Below are 17,649 nucleotides of genomic sequence, written 5' to 3' on the forward strand. Positions count from 1 at the left end.
AGAGAAAAGGCAATTGTTTGAAATTAAAAGGAAACCTCCTCAGGAAGGTAACGTGTTTGTGCGCACATCAAAAATGTAAAAAGTGGAACTGACAACATCTCTACAGCTTGTGTGACTCCAGCTGTGCCAACCCTGCATGTGAAGCAGTCCTTGAACAAGGGCATTTTTTGATTTGGTGTGTATCTTCCTGTGTGTGGTTGTGTGCTCTCACTGCTCAAGGTGCCTGCCAATTGAATGACTTTGCTGCGAGGGATTAACAGAAACGGTGATGTCTTCATGAAATCTGTCTGTAGCGTTTGAGAAAAATCATTTCAAAATGTTGAACTACACACAACTATCTGCGTCTGCACAAACTGGCGCGCGCACATGCTCAAATGCACATGCGGAGTAGGTCCCAAGACTTTACATGTGCTTGCATCATCATCATTTTTAATTGAGCTTCCTCTCCTCTGCCCGTCACTGCTCTTCCTCCACACATTTTCTCTCATTTTTTCTCTTTCTCCTCTTCATCTCCCACTCCATGTTGCTCTCCAGCATTCACTTGCACACTCCTCCTCATCACTGAGCAGGAAAGTGAATGTACATTTATATAAACTGATTAGCATTTCATGCCAGCCGTGGTTCTCTCTGCACTAGCAGAGTACAAAGAATCGATAGACACAATGCAAGGAGAAAAGAGAAGCATGGAGAAATCAATCTCGGCTTGCAGTCAAGGTGAGAAAGACACTTGCATGGTCTCTCATAAAGTCGGCTGCTAGACAAAGTGTGGAGAAGACTGTCATAGAATGAGGCCCAGAGGACATAGCAGGGCTTTGCCTCTATCGTCAGTGAGGATCAGTCGGAGGGAGCTTGTGTGTCGGAGGTGGAGGAACACGACTCGAACCAGAATTTTATATCTTATATAAAACGGAGGCACAGATCCTTTTTTTTTTTAAAACTGTGTCCAGTCTTAACTCTTCCTCTGCAACTTGCTCACCTTGGTTTTATTTTTATTTTTATTATGTTTTCAGTGCAGTGCAAAGCACTTTAAGTACAGGTTTTAAAAGAGGGAGTGTGAGAAACAAGAAAGAGGAACATTCCTCAAGACATCTCAGAGGAGACAACCACAGCTGAAGAAATTAATCAATTCAAGTGTACTTCTCACTTTACTCTGCTATTCCACCCAATCTCTGGAGAGTATTAGTCATCTCTATGTCATGTAGAGGACATTTGAGTGCATTTAAAAAAATATTTTAATATTTTCTTTGCAGAAAATGTCCACACTGGCCACAATAGAGTTTTATTAAGATTTATTCATATGAAAATAATATAACAATAATAAGAACATAAAGCATGTTTTAAACTGCATTAAGAGGGACTGTGTTCAGTGTTATATCAAGGGCTGTATCTGAATAAAAAACACTATTTCAAAAGCTGATACAGAATTTATCTGCTTTTTGAACACACTGAATCAAAAACTTAGTTAAATTGGATTTAGGCTTGAGGGATTTCTGCTAATGAATGCAGTCATGCAAAATTACTTTTTTTTTTTTTTTTACATCTCGTGCTTATAGCATTGCAGCAATACATATTTGTGAACATTTTAAGTGATCTTTACTGATAATTCTCATGAAAATAAATCTATAACACTGAAATAAAATTAAACAGACCCAGCCCAGCTTCATTTTACTAACTGACTAATAAGGGGCTGTCTCGTTTCCTGTTCTATCATGTCAATCACAACATCACAATACGTATTCAGCATCCTATCTCATACTGTAATCTCCTTTTTAAAAGGTGTGACAGTTTCTGCCCCGTAGCACAAAATAACTGTGACATACTAGTCTAGCCTAACTTGAATGTCTTTCCCAGTATCTCGTCAGTCACCACAAAAAGACATTTCACTATCAAAAGCCCCAAAAGCAAATAACAATGCAGGTTTATTATTATTATATAGGTTTATATATATATAAATTAGATATATTCCTTCTGCATTACGTGTCTTACTATTCTCTAGTGTGACATCATCCCTCCTACTTTTGTCACTGTAGCTGAGCCAGAGACACGTCCTTGCTGTTTAATTTCTTGGCTGCTAATAGAGGTCACTACAAGCCATGTTTTGCTTAACACTCAATTTAACCTAACCCTGAACAGCGCTGCAGTTCTATTCAGCTTGACCAGAAACGAGGTGGTCTGAAGAATAATGTGCTAATGTCAGATAAATGGTTTGGGAAGGGTTATGAGGGTATCCTTGGTCCTCTCTGGCAGGTTCAGTGCAGGAATGTGCTTCTGTGGTAATCCTTGATTGTCAAACACTGACCTACCTTCCTACTGTCGTGATGGTGTCACTAAAGTGCAGACAAACTGTGGGCCAGTAATCTTTTCGTTATTGTGATAAAAGCAGGTGCATCCCAGCAGCTCCGAGCTGAGCAACTAACAGGTTAAAAGGCTGATGTGCTTTAAAGGCCCATGAGAGGTAGCTGGGCTTGTAGTTATTATGTTGAAGTGTCAGAATTACTAATGTGTGGGTGAAGCCACTGACCAGGAATGGCATGCTTATCTGCCACTTGAATGCTGGATTAGGCTGAAATCTGACAGATTGACGACTGGAGAACACTAAGAAATAACTAACTGCTAACTATCATCATGAAACACACTCATACCACCTTTGTTCATACACAATTTAGCTCCAGTAATATATACCTAAAGAGAAGTTTCACCAAAAACTCTGCCATTTTTTCTTACTTTCCTCTGAAGTGCACCTACTCTAGATTAGTTTTGTATTTTAGATGTTTCACCGTATAACCATGTTGAGAAGGCCTTTTTGGTCCTCTGTGTATGTAGCTTAATATTCTTGTGCTTCCTCCTTTTATTGTAATAAGTTCTAGAGTTTCACTTCGTGCAGGGGATGTGGACTAAGGCTGTGTGAGATTGTAGGCGTACAGTCCTCGACCACCTGCAGGAAAACAAATTCAACTCAAAACAACCCGGCAAAGCCCTGCTGACACATTAGAGGGGAGTTTGTTTCCTATTGGTCCATTGGTTCCTATTGAATCCTCGAGTTTTATTATCAATAATGCCATTCAGCTATGCAGATCTTTATCACAGATGGTGTCCGTGTCGATGCCTTGCCGGTTACACAGTTGTTTCGATCTTTTCGATGATCTCTATCATAGACTTGGAGGGAGAGAGCAGAGAACAGTCGTCCTGATCCCAGAGGCTGCCGGGGCTGGAGTTTCCATCTGTGCTCAACTCGTCATCGTCGTCCTCCTCGCTCTCCTCCTCACAGGACTCCAGGTAGTGCAGACCCAGTGCGTTGATGCCGGAGTCCTCGGAGCTGGACGGAGAGGAGCAGTGGTCCATTTTGGGTCCTTTTACCTTATCCACAGGGGAGGGGTGTTTGTGTTCACTGTACACCTGCTGGGCTGGCTGCACAGGTGCAGGTGTGTGTTGGGTTGGCGCCGTCGGCTTGACTGGTTGCAGAGGCTGACTGGGTTTTTGGGGTATTTGAGGTGTGGCTGGAGCAGGCGGAGGAGGGGTAGCAGGACGAGGCGGTTCTGGCAAGGGAGGCGGGGGGCGCTGCACGTAGCACATCTTCCCGTTGATGCGTTTGACAATGTAGTCATCCACAAACAGGTCTGCGATGACGCAGTACTTGGGCGACTCCAGGTGAGGGGGGGACTGGAAGCAGGGGGCGAGTTTCAGGAAGCGCTCAGCCAGAGAGACGGACAGGTTGATGGTGCTACTGCACTCTGAGCCAACAGGCGGCACGGTTGTGCTGGGCAGCTGGCACACATTGGTCATGGGCTGGTACACGTACTTGCCTAAAGGTGGACAAAATGCAGAAAAACATGAACTCATTAAAAACAGCAATCATATATTTAATTTTAAGGCTTTTATTATCAATATTGTTATTTTTACAATTTATCCATTGCCTAAAAGTGGTTGCAAAAATTACAAAAACCCACAAAATCTTGTCACTTATTATAACTTGAACCTGCAGTTCCCCTTAGCTCTAAAAAAGTGTTGTAGCATGTTCCAGCTCATTGCTTTGGTTGTATGGCCTGAGACTTCACTGTTTACTCTCACCTGCATCTCTCAGTGCATCATTAGCTGCTTTCAACACAAAATCCCTTAAAATCTCTTAAAACCAACTGCACTTCCTGCAAAGCACCAAACGACAGACCGACAAGGTTAGCGACTAGCTGGTGTGGAGTGTCTAGCAGGTAATGATCCAGATATTTTTTTACAGGAGCTGATGAAAACCAACACAGGTTTAAAAGAAGAGAGAATATTAGACTCATTGTATTCAACAGGTAGACAGAAAGAAGAATCTCAGTAATGTCTTCAGCCAACATGGAGCAGCATTACCATTCACTGTTTGCTAATATGTTCAGCATATCAATTTAAAAGGTGATCAAATGTTTTGAAGAAGACTTAAGCTTTGATTCTGGTCCTTGGGAACTTTGAAATCTGTCTCAACTTTCAATCTATATATAAATATATAAATATATATACATATTTGTTTTCCTGTTGTGCCAACAAATCTGTTCTATTGTGTTCTGATCAGAGGGAACCTGAGATCGCACTCAGCTGTGCGTATCAGGAGACATTTGCTGCACCTGTGATGTTCTGCCTCACCTGATGGCAATCAGCCTGTTGGAGGTTATATAAAGAGGTTGGGTTGCAGTGTCGTTTTGTGTGCGTCTCCAGAGGGTCAACACCTTCAGTTGGCTCTCTGGTTTGCTTTGTGTGTGTGCGTGTAAAGTTATTTTTCTTTTTCTTTATTGCAACAGTGTGGGAGGTTGCCACCTTTAGCCTCAAATCCAAATTTTGTTCCCCTTCCCAGCAATTACCAACTTTGTTTCTTTGAGTCCAATTCTTTTGTCTTTCTATCATTTTATAGATTTAGTGGGCAACTCCCACAGTCTCCTTTCCAGTACCTGACTGGCCCTACTTTATTGCTTTGTGGGTTTATTGTGTTTTTACCCCTTATCACATGCAGGGCTCCTCATTAGTTTCCAAACTAGTGATCCCTGTTTAGCAAGTTTTGTGTGTTTGTAGATTTAACAGTATATAAAACAAAACACAAAATATAGATTTGAATAAATAAAATGGAAAACATGGCACCACGTTGAAAAATTCCAGCAGCAGTAAATCTATTTATGCTGAAATTTGCAATTGATATTCCCATCCCAACCAATACAATCAAAATGTTCTCTTCCTGTAATACATCAAAGTACATTTTATGACTCCTGGAGACATCAAACAACAAACCTCCTGGGTCATGGTGGCTAACAGAGCAACATTGTAATAACAAAAATAATAGTACAAATATAAACATATTTAAAAATGTGTTTTCAGTCAGCCAAGTACATGATCTCTGATTTGTGTGTCTGAAGTAGCGCTGATTTACATTAGGACACAATGGATCCCAGTGGTGTAATATATAGTGTCACATGAAATCTCAACGAGATAAAAGATATCAATTTGTTCTGGAAAGTGGCCATAGAGCATACACAACACGTTGCATGGGAGTGATGCCTCCCATTTTGGCAACTCGTGTACTGGTGGTGATGGTGCAAAAGAACTGCTCCCAAATGTTACTCATTGTTTGCAGCCCGCTGCCTCAAACTGTGAGCTACGCCTGAATAGCGTAGCTCAGATGTGTGTTTAACTGGCTCCCAGGAGAGGGAGAGAAACTACAGAAGATGACAGGCCTACGCATCACTTCCTCTCACTCTGTGTCCTTGTCTTTGTTTCACTGGCTGGGAGATCCATTCAATCAAAATCTTTTCCCAGGTTACACTAAAATACATAAAACTACTTCAAAGCAGGGGAGTGGCTCTTTTGTGTTGTTGAATGGACAAAGTGAGTTTAATGCTGAACAGACGTATTGTTTTAGCGAGAACTCGCAGTTTTAGTTCAACAAATCGTCTGCATTGTCGTAGAATAGCTTTAATTATTGTCCTCTTCATTGTTAAATGACAGTGAACTGGTGAAAAGAAGTTGTGACTGAAGCTTTGTGTCAGTCTACTTTTGTAAATATTGTTAACATAAAACACAGGAGCTAATGTTGATGCAGACAAATAGGAGGCAATAGAAGCCGCTCTGTTTTAATGAGACAAACTCAATGGTCCATGTTCAGACAGAGACGAGCCCATTCAGGCAGACAAGATAGCTGCAACAAATGAGAGCTAAAGCTTTGGAAGGCAATGTGTTGACATTTTAGTTTTAGCATATAACATCTAATTGCATTCATCCATCTGGAGTTTCAAATACCAAGAGCAATACTGGGGGACAGACAGATGCACACTCAGGCAACACAACAGACAGACATATGGAGCCAACTCGACACCAACACTGGTTGTCTTTAGTAGCCTTGCAGAGAAAAACACAGCCTGCATGTCTATGAATTCACAAGGTGTCTGCACTTAGTTAAAAATATCACTGTTTCTGTGAGCCCTGGAGGACAGACCGTGTACGATTTATCTCACTTACGGTACTCTGGCAATAAGACGAACAAAGGATCTTAGTGGGAGGCAAATGCATTTCTCTCTTTTGATACTATACGCTCTTAAAAAAAAAGTTGTAATTAAAACAAATACAGCTCAACGTACCGTGTTAATATAAAGAAAAATGTGTACAGATTTTTCCCAGGTGTTTTAGCCCTTTTATATTGTTTTAGCTGGAGTGTTTGTGAGCATTTTTTTTTTTTTTAACGCTACCTTTACCAGATCAGCAGGAATATTTTGCTACGCTAATTTTGAGATATCGGAAATACAAAGTCAGAATTGGTGTCATTTTCTATAGTCACTCCTTCTAAATTTTATGGTGGTATATCTGAAGATAAAGCCGTCATTATTTAGATATTAGGCCTGAAAAAGCGGATTGTTTGTGGGGGTGTCTGTTTGATTGACAGCCAGGTTTCCGCTATGGGCAGGCGGGCGGGCGTAGTATCATAGATCGAGTCATACTCTATGCACCACTTGCCTCCTGAGCTCATCCAAATGCAGTTACTTTTTATTAACTGTCCAAAGACATGGTTGTGGTTACAGTTGTGATTATTAACTTTTTCAGAGAAGAGATTTTGGTATATGCTACAGAGGACGTGCTGTAATTTTAGAGACATTCAGCTTAGGGATGAACAGAAGTGGCAGCGAGTGAAACGGAGAGTAAACTGTGTAGATGTATAGAATTTTCCGATTTAGAGTTGAGGGAAATGTCAGTAAACTTACTGTAAAAGATCCACTTTCCTATAGATTTTTTATTTTTTTTTTTTTTTTTTCTTTCAGTGTATAGGACTTTAGGGCTGTAAGCAACAAGGGCAGGGAAAAAGAAGACCGCAAGTAAAAATGTATACAGTGCACCATTTAGGATATTGAATGAAAATAAAGTCGGTGCTAGGATGTAGACCAGGGGCTTTGGTGAGAGTCATTACATTTAAACACAACTTGTGCTTGCGCATGAGATAACTGTACTTGGTGCCTTTTTATTAATTTTAAGTTCCTGTGTCAAAATGCTGGTTGCTGCAAAAGTCTTGCAGCTATGTATCAGTCTGGAGGAACATAAATACATAAATGAACTGAATAAACAAAGCTAGATCAATGAGCAAATGTAGATTTGTGATTTTGTGTCTATAGATACGCTGATCACTGAGAACTGAAAGCAACGTCAGCTTACAGCCAGTGAACTATATCGGTGCAGCTTTATTGATGATGAGTTGTACCCTTGCATGACAGTGCCAGTCATTTGGTGGCCTCTGCACTTGCCCCACTGCCCTTTGTGTGCATTTTTAGCACCACATTAAACAAAGAACAGATGTCCTCACAAGGAAAAGACAATTGGAAAAATTCGCTGCAGGAGCTCTAGCAAACTAATGTTTTGGGAAGACATTTTACATTGAAGGATAATGTCAAAAAATATCAAGCACTTTTCTTTTTGTCTGTGTATCCCATGAAAAGACCAAATACAACAATGCGTGCATGGTCATTGTAATGAAGGATTGTGGCATCCAGTGTACCGTTGCAGTTCATTGATGTCTTTAAAGTTTTTGGAAAACAGTGGAATGAAAAACAGACTAATGGTCTACAACAGGCTGTGCCTACACAGGCAAAACTTGTCAATAGGATCAATTCCTTGCTGTGTTTGGTCTGTTTGTGGGATTTGCTTCTATAGGAAAACAGTTGCAGTGTTATTCTAACAGTGACGGTCAAAAGACAAAATAAAAAAGCATTGGCTGATGATGGAGGTACATTTAATTGGTCTTTTGTTTTGTGGTGTTTTGACTCATTGCCCGAGATAACTGGCCAAACACACGTCGTTGAAAGATATTTCTCGTCCTGCTACAAATTAAGACTGACAGAATACAAAAAACATCAGCCATCTGTAGCAGCATCAACAGTAAATGTCAGATTTTTTTTGATTTTTTTATCAGCTTCGCACAAACAGACACAATTTTTTCTACTGACAGCAGCCTCCATTTAACAGCCGCAGGACACGCTGCACTTAGAGAGGAGAATGACTCGACTGAAAAACCTTTCATCACAATACAATTAAATACCTCTAAAAGCAACAAGTTCACCTGAGGACTGATGAAAGGCGTTCTGGCGCATGTAGGACAGCATTCGCTCGAGCAGTTTCAAATAAGGCAATAATGAAATAACAGCTTCTCCCTACAGAATTGTGATTTTGAATGAAGGATTTTTGTGAGACTCCCCCAAAATGACCCTATAGGTCTTTTGTGAAGCAGCTTATGACAACCCACAGCTATGTTTTAATGTTAAACTAGCTCTAGTGGTCATAAATAAAGACAATCCGTTCAAATGATGTCTATAGTGAGTTTTTTTTTGGAAGGAGTGGGCGGGTTGGTTGGATGGACAGATGTAGATAAAACAGCTGTTCGCTTCCTGTTTCCAACTACGAGTCTGTTGGCTACAATTTTTCAAAACTGCGTCAACTGTTGCCGTGATGAGAAGGCTGCATAACTTTAGGGAAGTAACAACTTTAATGCACAACACAAATGTAAGTGATCATTTTAATCCAAACCATCATCCTTCCCTCACCCTAACAGTGTTGTTTTTGCACCTAACCCTAACCAGTGGCGCTAATTCAAAAAAATAAAAAATAAACCTCCTGTGGATCTAATTTGAGGATTGAAACAAACAACCTCTGTGTGTTGGAGGATTCAATTGATATTTGCAATTATAAAGCATTGGATATGACTCCATCCTCTACTTTTTAAGTTGTGAAATTAACTCTGTCGAGAGAAATACAAAAAGGTATCGATAATATATTAAATAGAAAAAAGGCATCTTGAGATTATTTTCGTTCTTATTTAGTTTGATTAATATGTTGGAACAAGTCGATAGAAAATGTAATAAAAGATATTTCTAGTGAAATTCCAGATGTTAATAAGAAAGTGGGAGAACAAGCAGCTCCTATCTGGGAAGTGCAGATTGCTCTCTAGAGAATAAGTGGAGTCCTCCTCTGCAACCACCCGTCTCCATTTTGCATTCCTCCTCTGCTCTCTCCAGGGCCCGTGGCTGGCCCAGGGCTGCACAGTCTGCTATAACACAGGAGAAAGACTCTGGAAAATGCTGCATGCAGCCCGTCAGTCCCTCACTCTTCTTCATTGAGCTTCAACATTACTCTGTCCAGATATCAACTCTTCTGTCGTCCTACAGACTGTAGCTGGTTCGTTGTCGACAGGCTCAACACGTCAATTTGAATGAACACGACCAACAAAGACTTATATCAAAGCTTCAGTCCAGACTGAGTCATTAACAACCCCCTCAGTTGGATGTCTGAGCTGAAGCCAGCAGTCTTTACGTGCTCTAAATGCAACATACTAGTTCAAATCAGCTTGTTGGCAAAACCCAGCGAACAAAACAATTATTTCAGCGCATTGTTATCGTTCTTCATTACAGCTGCTGCACCCAGTCGGCCAGAACACGGCCCGCTCTCACATCCGCTCGTCTTTGTGTTTAAATCTGTCCCACAAAGGGGCTGCAGTCGGGGCAATAACATAAGCTTCAGGTTTCAGTGAGGAGTCTGTCTGAGCCAGCATCATGTGAAACTCCTTTCCTGTTTCCTGTTTCATGCCTCCAGAGGCTGTTCCTGATTTGCAGCCACTTACAAGTCCATTGTTTACCCCCGTGATCAGTGAAAAATGCTGGTCTGATGTGGGTTTTTTTTTCTGTGCACAGTAAAGAGTAAAGCTTTAAGAGTTCTCCAATGATTTAAACTTTGCACTTCCTCGTCAGAACCCTCCCATTACCCAAAATGCAATTCAATAGACAGTTTGGTCAAATGGTAATTGCAAGCGCGTGGTTGCAACATGGGAAGGCGGCGTGCACGCTATGCTTAATGTCCCAGTGATGAAGTCATGAGAACACTGTTGCTAGGCAACAGCAGCATGGACACCGCCTGCAGGCCACGGAGGCTAACAATTTAGCAAGCTAGCGGCTGGGTAACATAATGAAGGAAATGGAAAGGTATACTGACGGAGGGAGGAGATGAGGCCGTTGGGAACAACAACATTTTCCTCAGACATATCATTTAAATTGTGAAGTAAAACTTTATATGGCTAAAATGACAAAATATGAACTGATCATCCAATGATATAAAAAAATATTTTTTTTAAATTCCACCGCCTCTGCCATCTCTAAAAACTTTTGCAAACACATCACAACTTGTGAACTCTGAGCTTTCAGAAGATTAAGAGAGAGAGAGGGACATTCATTTGGACTCTTCTCGTAAACAAAGTTAACATGACCCCATTTTGAAGGCAGCAGGAGATTTAAGTTTCTTATTCAAGTATCCACGAGCAGCGACGAGCAGCGATGAGCAGCAGGCTCCAGAGGTTCTCACTTCTTCCTCAGGCAACTAATTCCCTCCCTGGCAGATGCACACACCAACGGCTGCAGACACCACGGACGCATAGTAATTCTGCTAAGACTACATTTCAGGATGAATTCCCAAACTTTGGGGGGAAAAAAATTCCACAAATTGTTGTACCTTCTGCTTGTTTTAAAGATGAATTGTTCACACGCAGGTAGCGACTGACCTCTTCACTCAAATTTGGCATCCATTATGGTTTCCCAGCAGGTTGGTGCCCTTGTAGTATAGTGGCTGCATGGACTAGTCGGTGCCGTCACAACAACTTGGTGTACACGCATATCCACACAGAGCTCGTGCGTTCACCCTCTGATGAATACATTTACATCATGTGGACTCTTACTTACTCGGGGAGGCAGAAAGTATAATACCAGCGTAACTCCACAACTTCAACCGCCATTGATGTCACTGGAGTGAATCTATCAGACTTCACTCGGCTCCTTCTGAGCCACAAAAGGCTTCAAACTATTTCTTTTTCACGTGTACAATTTTATTCATCAAAACCTGTAAACACACTTTAACATAGAATTTGTGGAATTCTCCTTTGAGTCTTTTCAACGAGAGATTTGTAGTCATTTTCTTGAAGTTAGTCTTGTACATATTTGTACATTTAAAGATATACTCGCCACTTAATCCCTCTGTCAATACTGGCCGTGAATGGATCTCTACAACAATCTCTAATGATCCCAATTAGGCCATTCTCTGTTCTTCAGCAGTGATTTATCGATGCTTTATCGACCAATCAGCCAACTAAGCCTATTTCACGGCAGACATTTAGACTGTGGGAAAAGCCCAGGTGCTACCAATAACATTAACAATGGCTCTGTTCTAAGGAAGCGTTCCAGTAAGCCACAACAGAGAGACAGTGGTTCAACATGAATGACGCTCTGCACTGAAACACCTGAGCAGAATTCAGCCATCATTAACATTTTTATACCTGTGCTGCCTGTGACTTGTCAAATTGAGTTGTTGATGAAAAAGCTTGCAGTTTTTGTCATTGTTAATGCAAAACAGAGGAAGCTAGCAAAATGAATAACCATGACATCAAACCATCTGAGAGATAATCCGGACAAACATTTTGGATTCCACATCATACATGACAAAAAGTGGATAAAAGTTGAGGTTGTTGTCTGCTATTTCGAAGGACATTACCGCAATGGAAGCAAATATTAAGTTACTACAGTTCAAAAAAATTACGAAATCATTCAAAACTTTTTGGGAAAAGTGACCTTTGATCCTGTAAATATGCATTCTAAAGTTTAAACTTCAGCCCACTATATTAGCCAAATCAAGTAAATATATTTCCCAGTTAGTCTTTTCTCTTCTCTTTCTTGGACAGTGTTTCTTCACTGTGATGGCAGATTGTAACGCAAACAAGGAATGGGTTGACATATTAACATAGACTTGAGAAATTCCAAATCTTTCCATTAAAACGGAGGAGCAAACTTGCTGAACATCCATGCTGATGCTGCTCTGCTTTCATCAGCAACAAACCAGCAGTTAAACGGATCGAAGTGTTGTGGCTCCCAAACGTCAATCAAAAACATCCCTCAGGCCTGTGCTGAAAATGTATCGATCCTTCAATAATAGGTGAAGCTTTTTATGATTCAGCATAGCGGTAAATCTTGAACAGGCCACCAAATCAATCAATATAGGGCAATGCTATATATCCAATAAACCTCCATATTTCCCTTTTAGAAATGGTTTCAAGCCACAGCTGCATGGTGTGACTGATGAGACTGCTGAAGAAGTCTGACAAAGATCCCACTGTCTTGTATCTACATGAGAAGTACAAGTTCTAACGTTTGAAATTAGTGCTGACAGAGTACAAGCAGACTGACAAGACTGCTCAGGACTCATTATAAACTCTGTAAGACTTTTTAATGAGTAATTCATTGCTCTGCTTGGTAATTGTAATCAGCTAGCAGAAGATAAAATGAGAGAAAAATCATTCAGACCAGGTGGTTCCAGTGCTGCTGTGAGCAAAAGCTCTCATCAGACATGACATATTGGCGGTGACACTAAACACAGCTAATTACTGCTAATGAGAGGCTTGGACTGATGTTGTCACCAGCTGGGAACACTGCCTCCACCTACAACCAATTCCAGTTTCTCCCCCATTTTCTCTGCCAAAGGTTTTAACAATGCTTCACGGCAGTGGAAACTATTGAAGGACTGTCAAAGTAACAGCATCATTTTAAAGTCATTTGAGCGCTGAAAACCAAAAAGAAGGCATTATGTAGCTGTTCAGTTTGCAGAGGCAGGAATTAAGTCACAGGTAATCACTCCTACACTGCTCCACAGGTGAGATAATGGAAAAGATTTGTGTTTTGAGCATTTAAATGCTGAGCCAAGCCTTCCAACACACTGACCTTTTGTATTTGTTTTCCTGGGAATCGATAAAAAATGTAATTAAAAAGGCAGTCTAGCAAGGCTCCCTGTGGTGAATGTACAATTACCAGCCTCAGAACAAGTTTATACTCCCTCGGCAGTTGTAACATTCAAAATGGAAACATGATGAGATAAAGGCGTTACAACATTTGGCTCTTTGAATCCAACATCATCTCCAGCACGAAGGGTGTGAGCCGAGCAGGGAGGCATTGCATGCAGACACACGCTGGGTTACTTTTCTCATTGGGTGCCCTGGTTCTGCCTGATTCAGCAGTCTAAACTGGTTTATTTTAACTGTGGTGCATGACTGTCCTGCCAGGGGAACCTGTGAATTGCAGTGGAAAGAGATGAGAAGGTGAGAAGCTCTATTATGAGGTGGCTGGTTCTTCTTCCGACAGCATAACAAGCCTGAATGAAATGATGAGTACAAAGAGCTCCATGTCCATTTTGAGGCACATTTTCAACTGGTGATTATTTCAAAACAGAAAGGAGGAGCAAGTCTAAATGTTTACAGATGATGTAACTCTCAAAGGGCTTTGCACGGAATCCCTAACGCCGTATGTGGCTTGTAATAAACACGGGAAAGAATTCATCGTTTTTCTGCCACATCTCATATTTCAAATCACTTGGCTCATTCTGGACGGAGGCGGGCATCTAAATCCAATGATTACACTGAAAAGATTACAATGTGACTTGTGCGGTTGCACACTATAAGCCCTGAGTGACTGGTGCAGAGTGGATGGTGATTGTGTTTTACACTGATCTGAGGATTTTCAGGGCTAGCCAGAGATGGGGATAAATTAGGCCAGCACAAAGAGACGGACATCCTGTCAGGTTTAGGCAGAGCCATTGGAATTCTACTGTGGTGTCAAAGTGTCAGGTCGAGAAAGGTTCAAATAGAGAGAAAGGGTCTGAGGTACACTAATGTTGGAAATGCCACCGTCACATCTCAAAGTGAAAAGAAAATTGTCCGTGTTTGAGTGGAGCTGCAGCCTGATACTCTATTCCCAACAAGGCCCATTTAACAGCCAATATAAACGAAATTACTATTCGGCCACAGAGTTAAGTTAATATCAACAAACATTGGCATTGTAACTGAAGAATAGCTGCTGATTTAGACTGAGTGCATGATGGTGCGTGAGCATGTGACGATATTGTGACCATGACATTGAAAATCGACTTTAAAGGAGGAAGCTGGTGTCGTGTAACATTTTTTCTCACTGTCAACAAACACCATGAAAAAACTAAACCAAAACTGTATTACTCTAATGCTTTCCTACTTTACCTTCCTGTCTGCAACACTCAGCCCTGAGCCCTTCCCAGGGTCTCCTGAGTGAAGATGTAAATCTTTAAAAATGGGTCACAAAGACATTGTTGTGTTTACATGCAACAAAAAAAAAAAGGCTCCACTTGAAAGAAATTGAGTAAATAGTGGATTTTGTTCGGGACTATTTTCAGCTGTGGATTAATACCCATTTTCTGCCCTAGTGAGTACAGCATACAGTGCCAGTGTTTCATGTACTAAAGGAGAGATGAGTTTTAAATAGTTTTTGGACAACAGTGGAGGTCTGTGGCACAGTAAGCTATATCAGGCTTCAGCTACATGGACAGCAATTTCCTCATAGTAGCATCAATCCCTGGCTGGTTTGGGCCTTTCATGGGAATTGTGGGCGGTGAGAAAGATGCAGACTATCACAAGACTTACCCTTCAAAACAGAAATGAAAGTGATGATTCAGCTTTGTGATGTCAAAGTCATCAATTTGACACAGCCAACAAAACGAGTAAAAATAAAAGCAGATGAATAGTAGTAAATACTCAAATCATAATCTGAAAACTGATTTCTCTGTTTATGAATTGCTCGGCCTCCATTCTTTAGACGGCATAAACTATTCATACATGGGCGTCTGCTGGAAGGTTTGACTCCAACCAAGCATAAATAAGATAAAGTTGTTTTTTATCATTTCAATAAATACAGTAAGACTTTATAATCTATTTAGAAGTTCTGTGAAACATAAAATAGAATCGCTTTCTCCTGGGGCAGAAAATGTTCCCTCAGCCCGTCTCAGGTGCCAATTTGGTGGCCTTTACATAACGTGTTACATTTAATATTTTGTTTATCACTTAAATTTATCCACATCTAGACATTTCTGCAACATGTTTCCCCTTTTTAGTTGACATACAGTAACAGTGTGGTCTTAGACTGAACTAATGCTCCTAAATTCACAACATGAAAATTATATTCAACATATATTTGCCTTCATTACCAATGAGATTGTTTTTAAATTACACAGATCGCTATAAAACCATGAAAAACAAACTTACAGTGACACCAGCCCAAGTGGCAGCACCAGTGCAGCTTGAAGCACTTCCCGTGGCTGTGCGTAGCGCAGATGGAGAGTCCATCACAAGGCAGGAAGTCTGGTCTCCCTGCGCAGCTCTTCGCCAAAGCCTGCGCCTCGTCCAACTTCTCATTCTTCGGACACTTACGTGCTCCCGAGGCGGCCATGCCAACATTTCCTGGATCAGAAGCCTAATCTGAGCGAACTACAACATACGCGTCAGGGACCGAGCCGAGGTTTACGGTCCACGCAGCCCAGGAAGCTTTTCAACTGGGTAGACAGACGCGAAACACGGTGCTGGATCTCTGAATCCAGAGGAGCGCTGTTAGTGTTCATACAAAGGGAGGCAACATATCCGGTGAAAGTAGAAAATTGCCAATTAGCGAGTTTGTAATGTCATATTCAAAGCCTCCCACGATCGTGATCCTCACATTGCTCCATCCTCCTCTCGCGTCGGGAAGCTCCTCTGTGCCCTGGTGACGCGCGTACGGAACAACGGCGCGCATCTGAACTTCATCACACAACGGGAGGAGTCCACAAACACAAAGCCAGCTGCTCTGCGCACTTCAAACAGACACCCGGGCTTTCATCAGTCCCTCTAAAAACTTCAAACGATCAAAGTCTGAATCTGAAATTGTTCCAATTCTCCAATTCACCTGAAAGTATTGCTTTGAAAAGTGGCTTTAATTCAGGAATGTCTGCTTCATAGTTAAACATCTTTTACCTTATACATTTTTACATATATGTGGTCATGCATTAACCTGCAATTGAGCAATAAAAGGTCACAGAAATAGTGTAGTAGCAGACAAAATGGAGCATTTCGGTGTACAATCCAGTCTTCACCGCTAGGTGGCAACCGTAACATCTACTCAATGCTGGACTTGAGAATGAGCCACTGATTTATATAAAAGCAATTTAGAGCTGTGTGTCTCCCTCGGCTCTCTTCTGTCACTGCTGCAGCTGAGTCAGCAGAAAACATAAACCCAAGACGCACAACACAATAAAAGCAGCTTTTCCACTCTCCTCCAGAATATTTCCCTGATGAAATAAATGATAGGAGATGTCATCATATGAATTAAGGTCAGAATGACAAATCAAACATAATGAATGCTCTACAAAGTGTACTAGCTTCAAACAACCAGTTCAGGAGAAATCACAAAGAGCACTACATGACTATATATCGTCTCTTTATTAAGGTATCAGATCACATTGCATATATAATAAATGTACAAAATTGTATTATCTACGAATGGTTAACTAAAATTTTGGTAATTTTAAAAAACAAGGCTTAAAAGCAGAATCTCATATTACAGAACAAGGCAATATATTCACATCGTTGTATCACAGTATTCATTATATTCCACTATAAAGTGAATCAACACTTCTGTACAATTTACTTCCGCCCAGTTCAACATCGTTGCAAATCCTGTCATGTTTAGTTCTTTTGACACTGATAATAAAGAAGTGTTTCTTTCAGCTGTTACAACCTTTGCATTATACTGAAAGTTGTTTCTAGTATTTTGTCTACCCCAGTGCACAAACATAAGGGAGAGAAGATATTAGAAACAATAATATAGTCAATAGATTGTAGAGGAGGATGTTGTCAAACCTTCTCTCCATCATGAACAGCGTCTCCCGCCCTGTGCAGTGTCCTGATTATCCAGACGAGCATGTTCAGACTGAATGACTGATCTGAATGACTAAATGTGTCAGTGAACGCCCCAGAAGGTCCTTCATGTCTGTGGCCATCCAGACATTCAATTCATTCCCTTTCTACTGAAGATTTTAAAACTTAAATTACTTACATTTCTCATTCAGTTTACATATACAATTCAATGGGTGTTAATACATTTGCATGTTTCCATTTTCCACTTTGTGCATAATGCGATTCTACCTTGCATTACGTTTGAGCATTTGCACTTATACGTTTTCTACTCACTTTATTTTCATTGTTGCAAAAGGAAATATTTTATTAATATTTCCTCTTTTCCAAACTCTGTATTGAGCAGCTGTAGAAATAGAAATCAATCAGCATTATTA

At 40.8% G+C, this 17,649-nt stretch overlaps 1 protein-coding gene across 1 annotated transcript; it reads right to left on the minus strand.

Annotated features, from left to right (window-relative positions):
* Positions 1 to 1,274: 1,274 nt before the first annotated feature.
* LOC138620940 (UPF0524 protein C3orf70 homolog B) lies at positions 1,275 to 16,104 on the minus strand. Its single transcript, XM_069698612.1, has 2 exons — positions 15,593 to 16,104; positions 1,275 to 3,803 (listed from the first exon to the last, which is right to left on the minus strand). Exons 1-2 carry the CDS (start codon positions 15,774 to 15,776, stop codon positions 3,115 to 3,117), a joined length of 873 nt encoding a protein of 290 aa, XP_069554713.1. The 5' UTR covers positions 15,777 to 16,104; the 3' UTR covers positions 1,275 to 3,114.
* Positions 16,105 to 17,649: the final 1,545 nt, after the last annotated feature.

Source organism: Brachyistius frenatus, unplaced genomic scaffold (assembly GCF_029030835.1).
Source record: "Brachyistius frenatus isolate BFR_SWC_R1_liver_20210118 unplaced genomic scaffold, ASM2903083v1 Contig_27, whole genome shotgun sequence".
Taxonomy (NCBI): Eukaryota; Metazoa; Chordata; class Actinopteri; family Embiotocidae; genus Brachyistius; species Brachyistius frenatus.

Coding starts and splice junctions, on each gene's coding strand:
- LOC138620940 (XM_069698612.1), bottom strand. CDS start 15,776: ATGGCCGCCTCGGGAGCACGTAAGTGTCCGAAGAATGAGAAGTTGGAC. Junction 3,804..15,592: donor CCACTTGGGCTGGTGTCACT/GTAAGTTTGTTT, acceptor GTCCACCTTTAG/GCAAGTACGTGTACCAGCCC.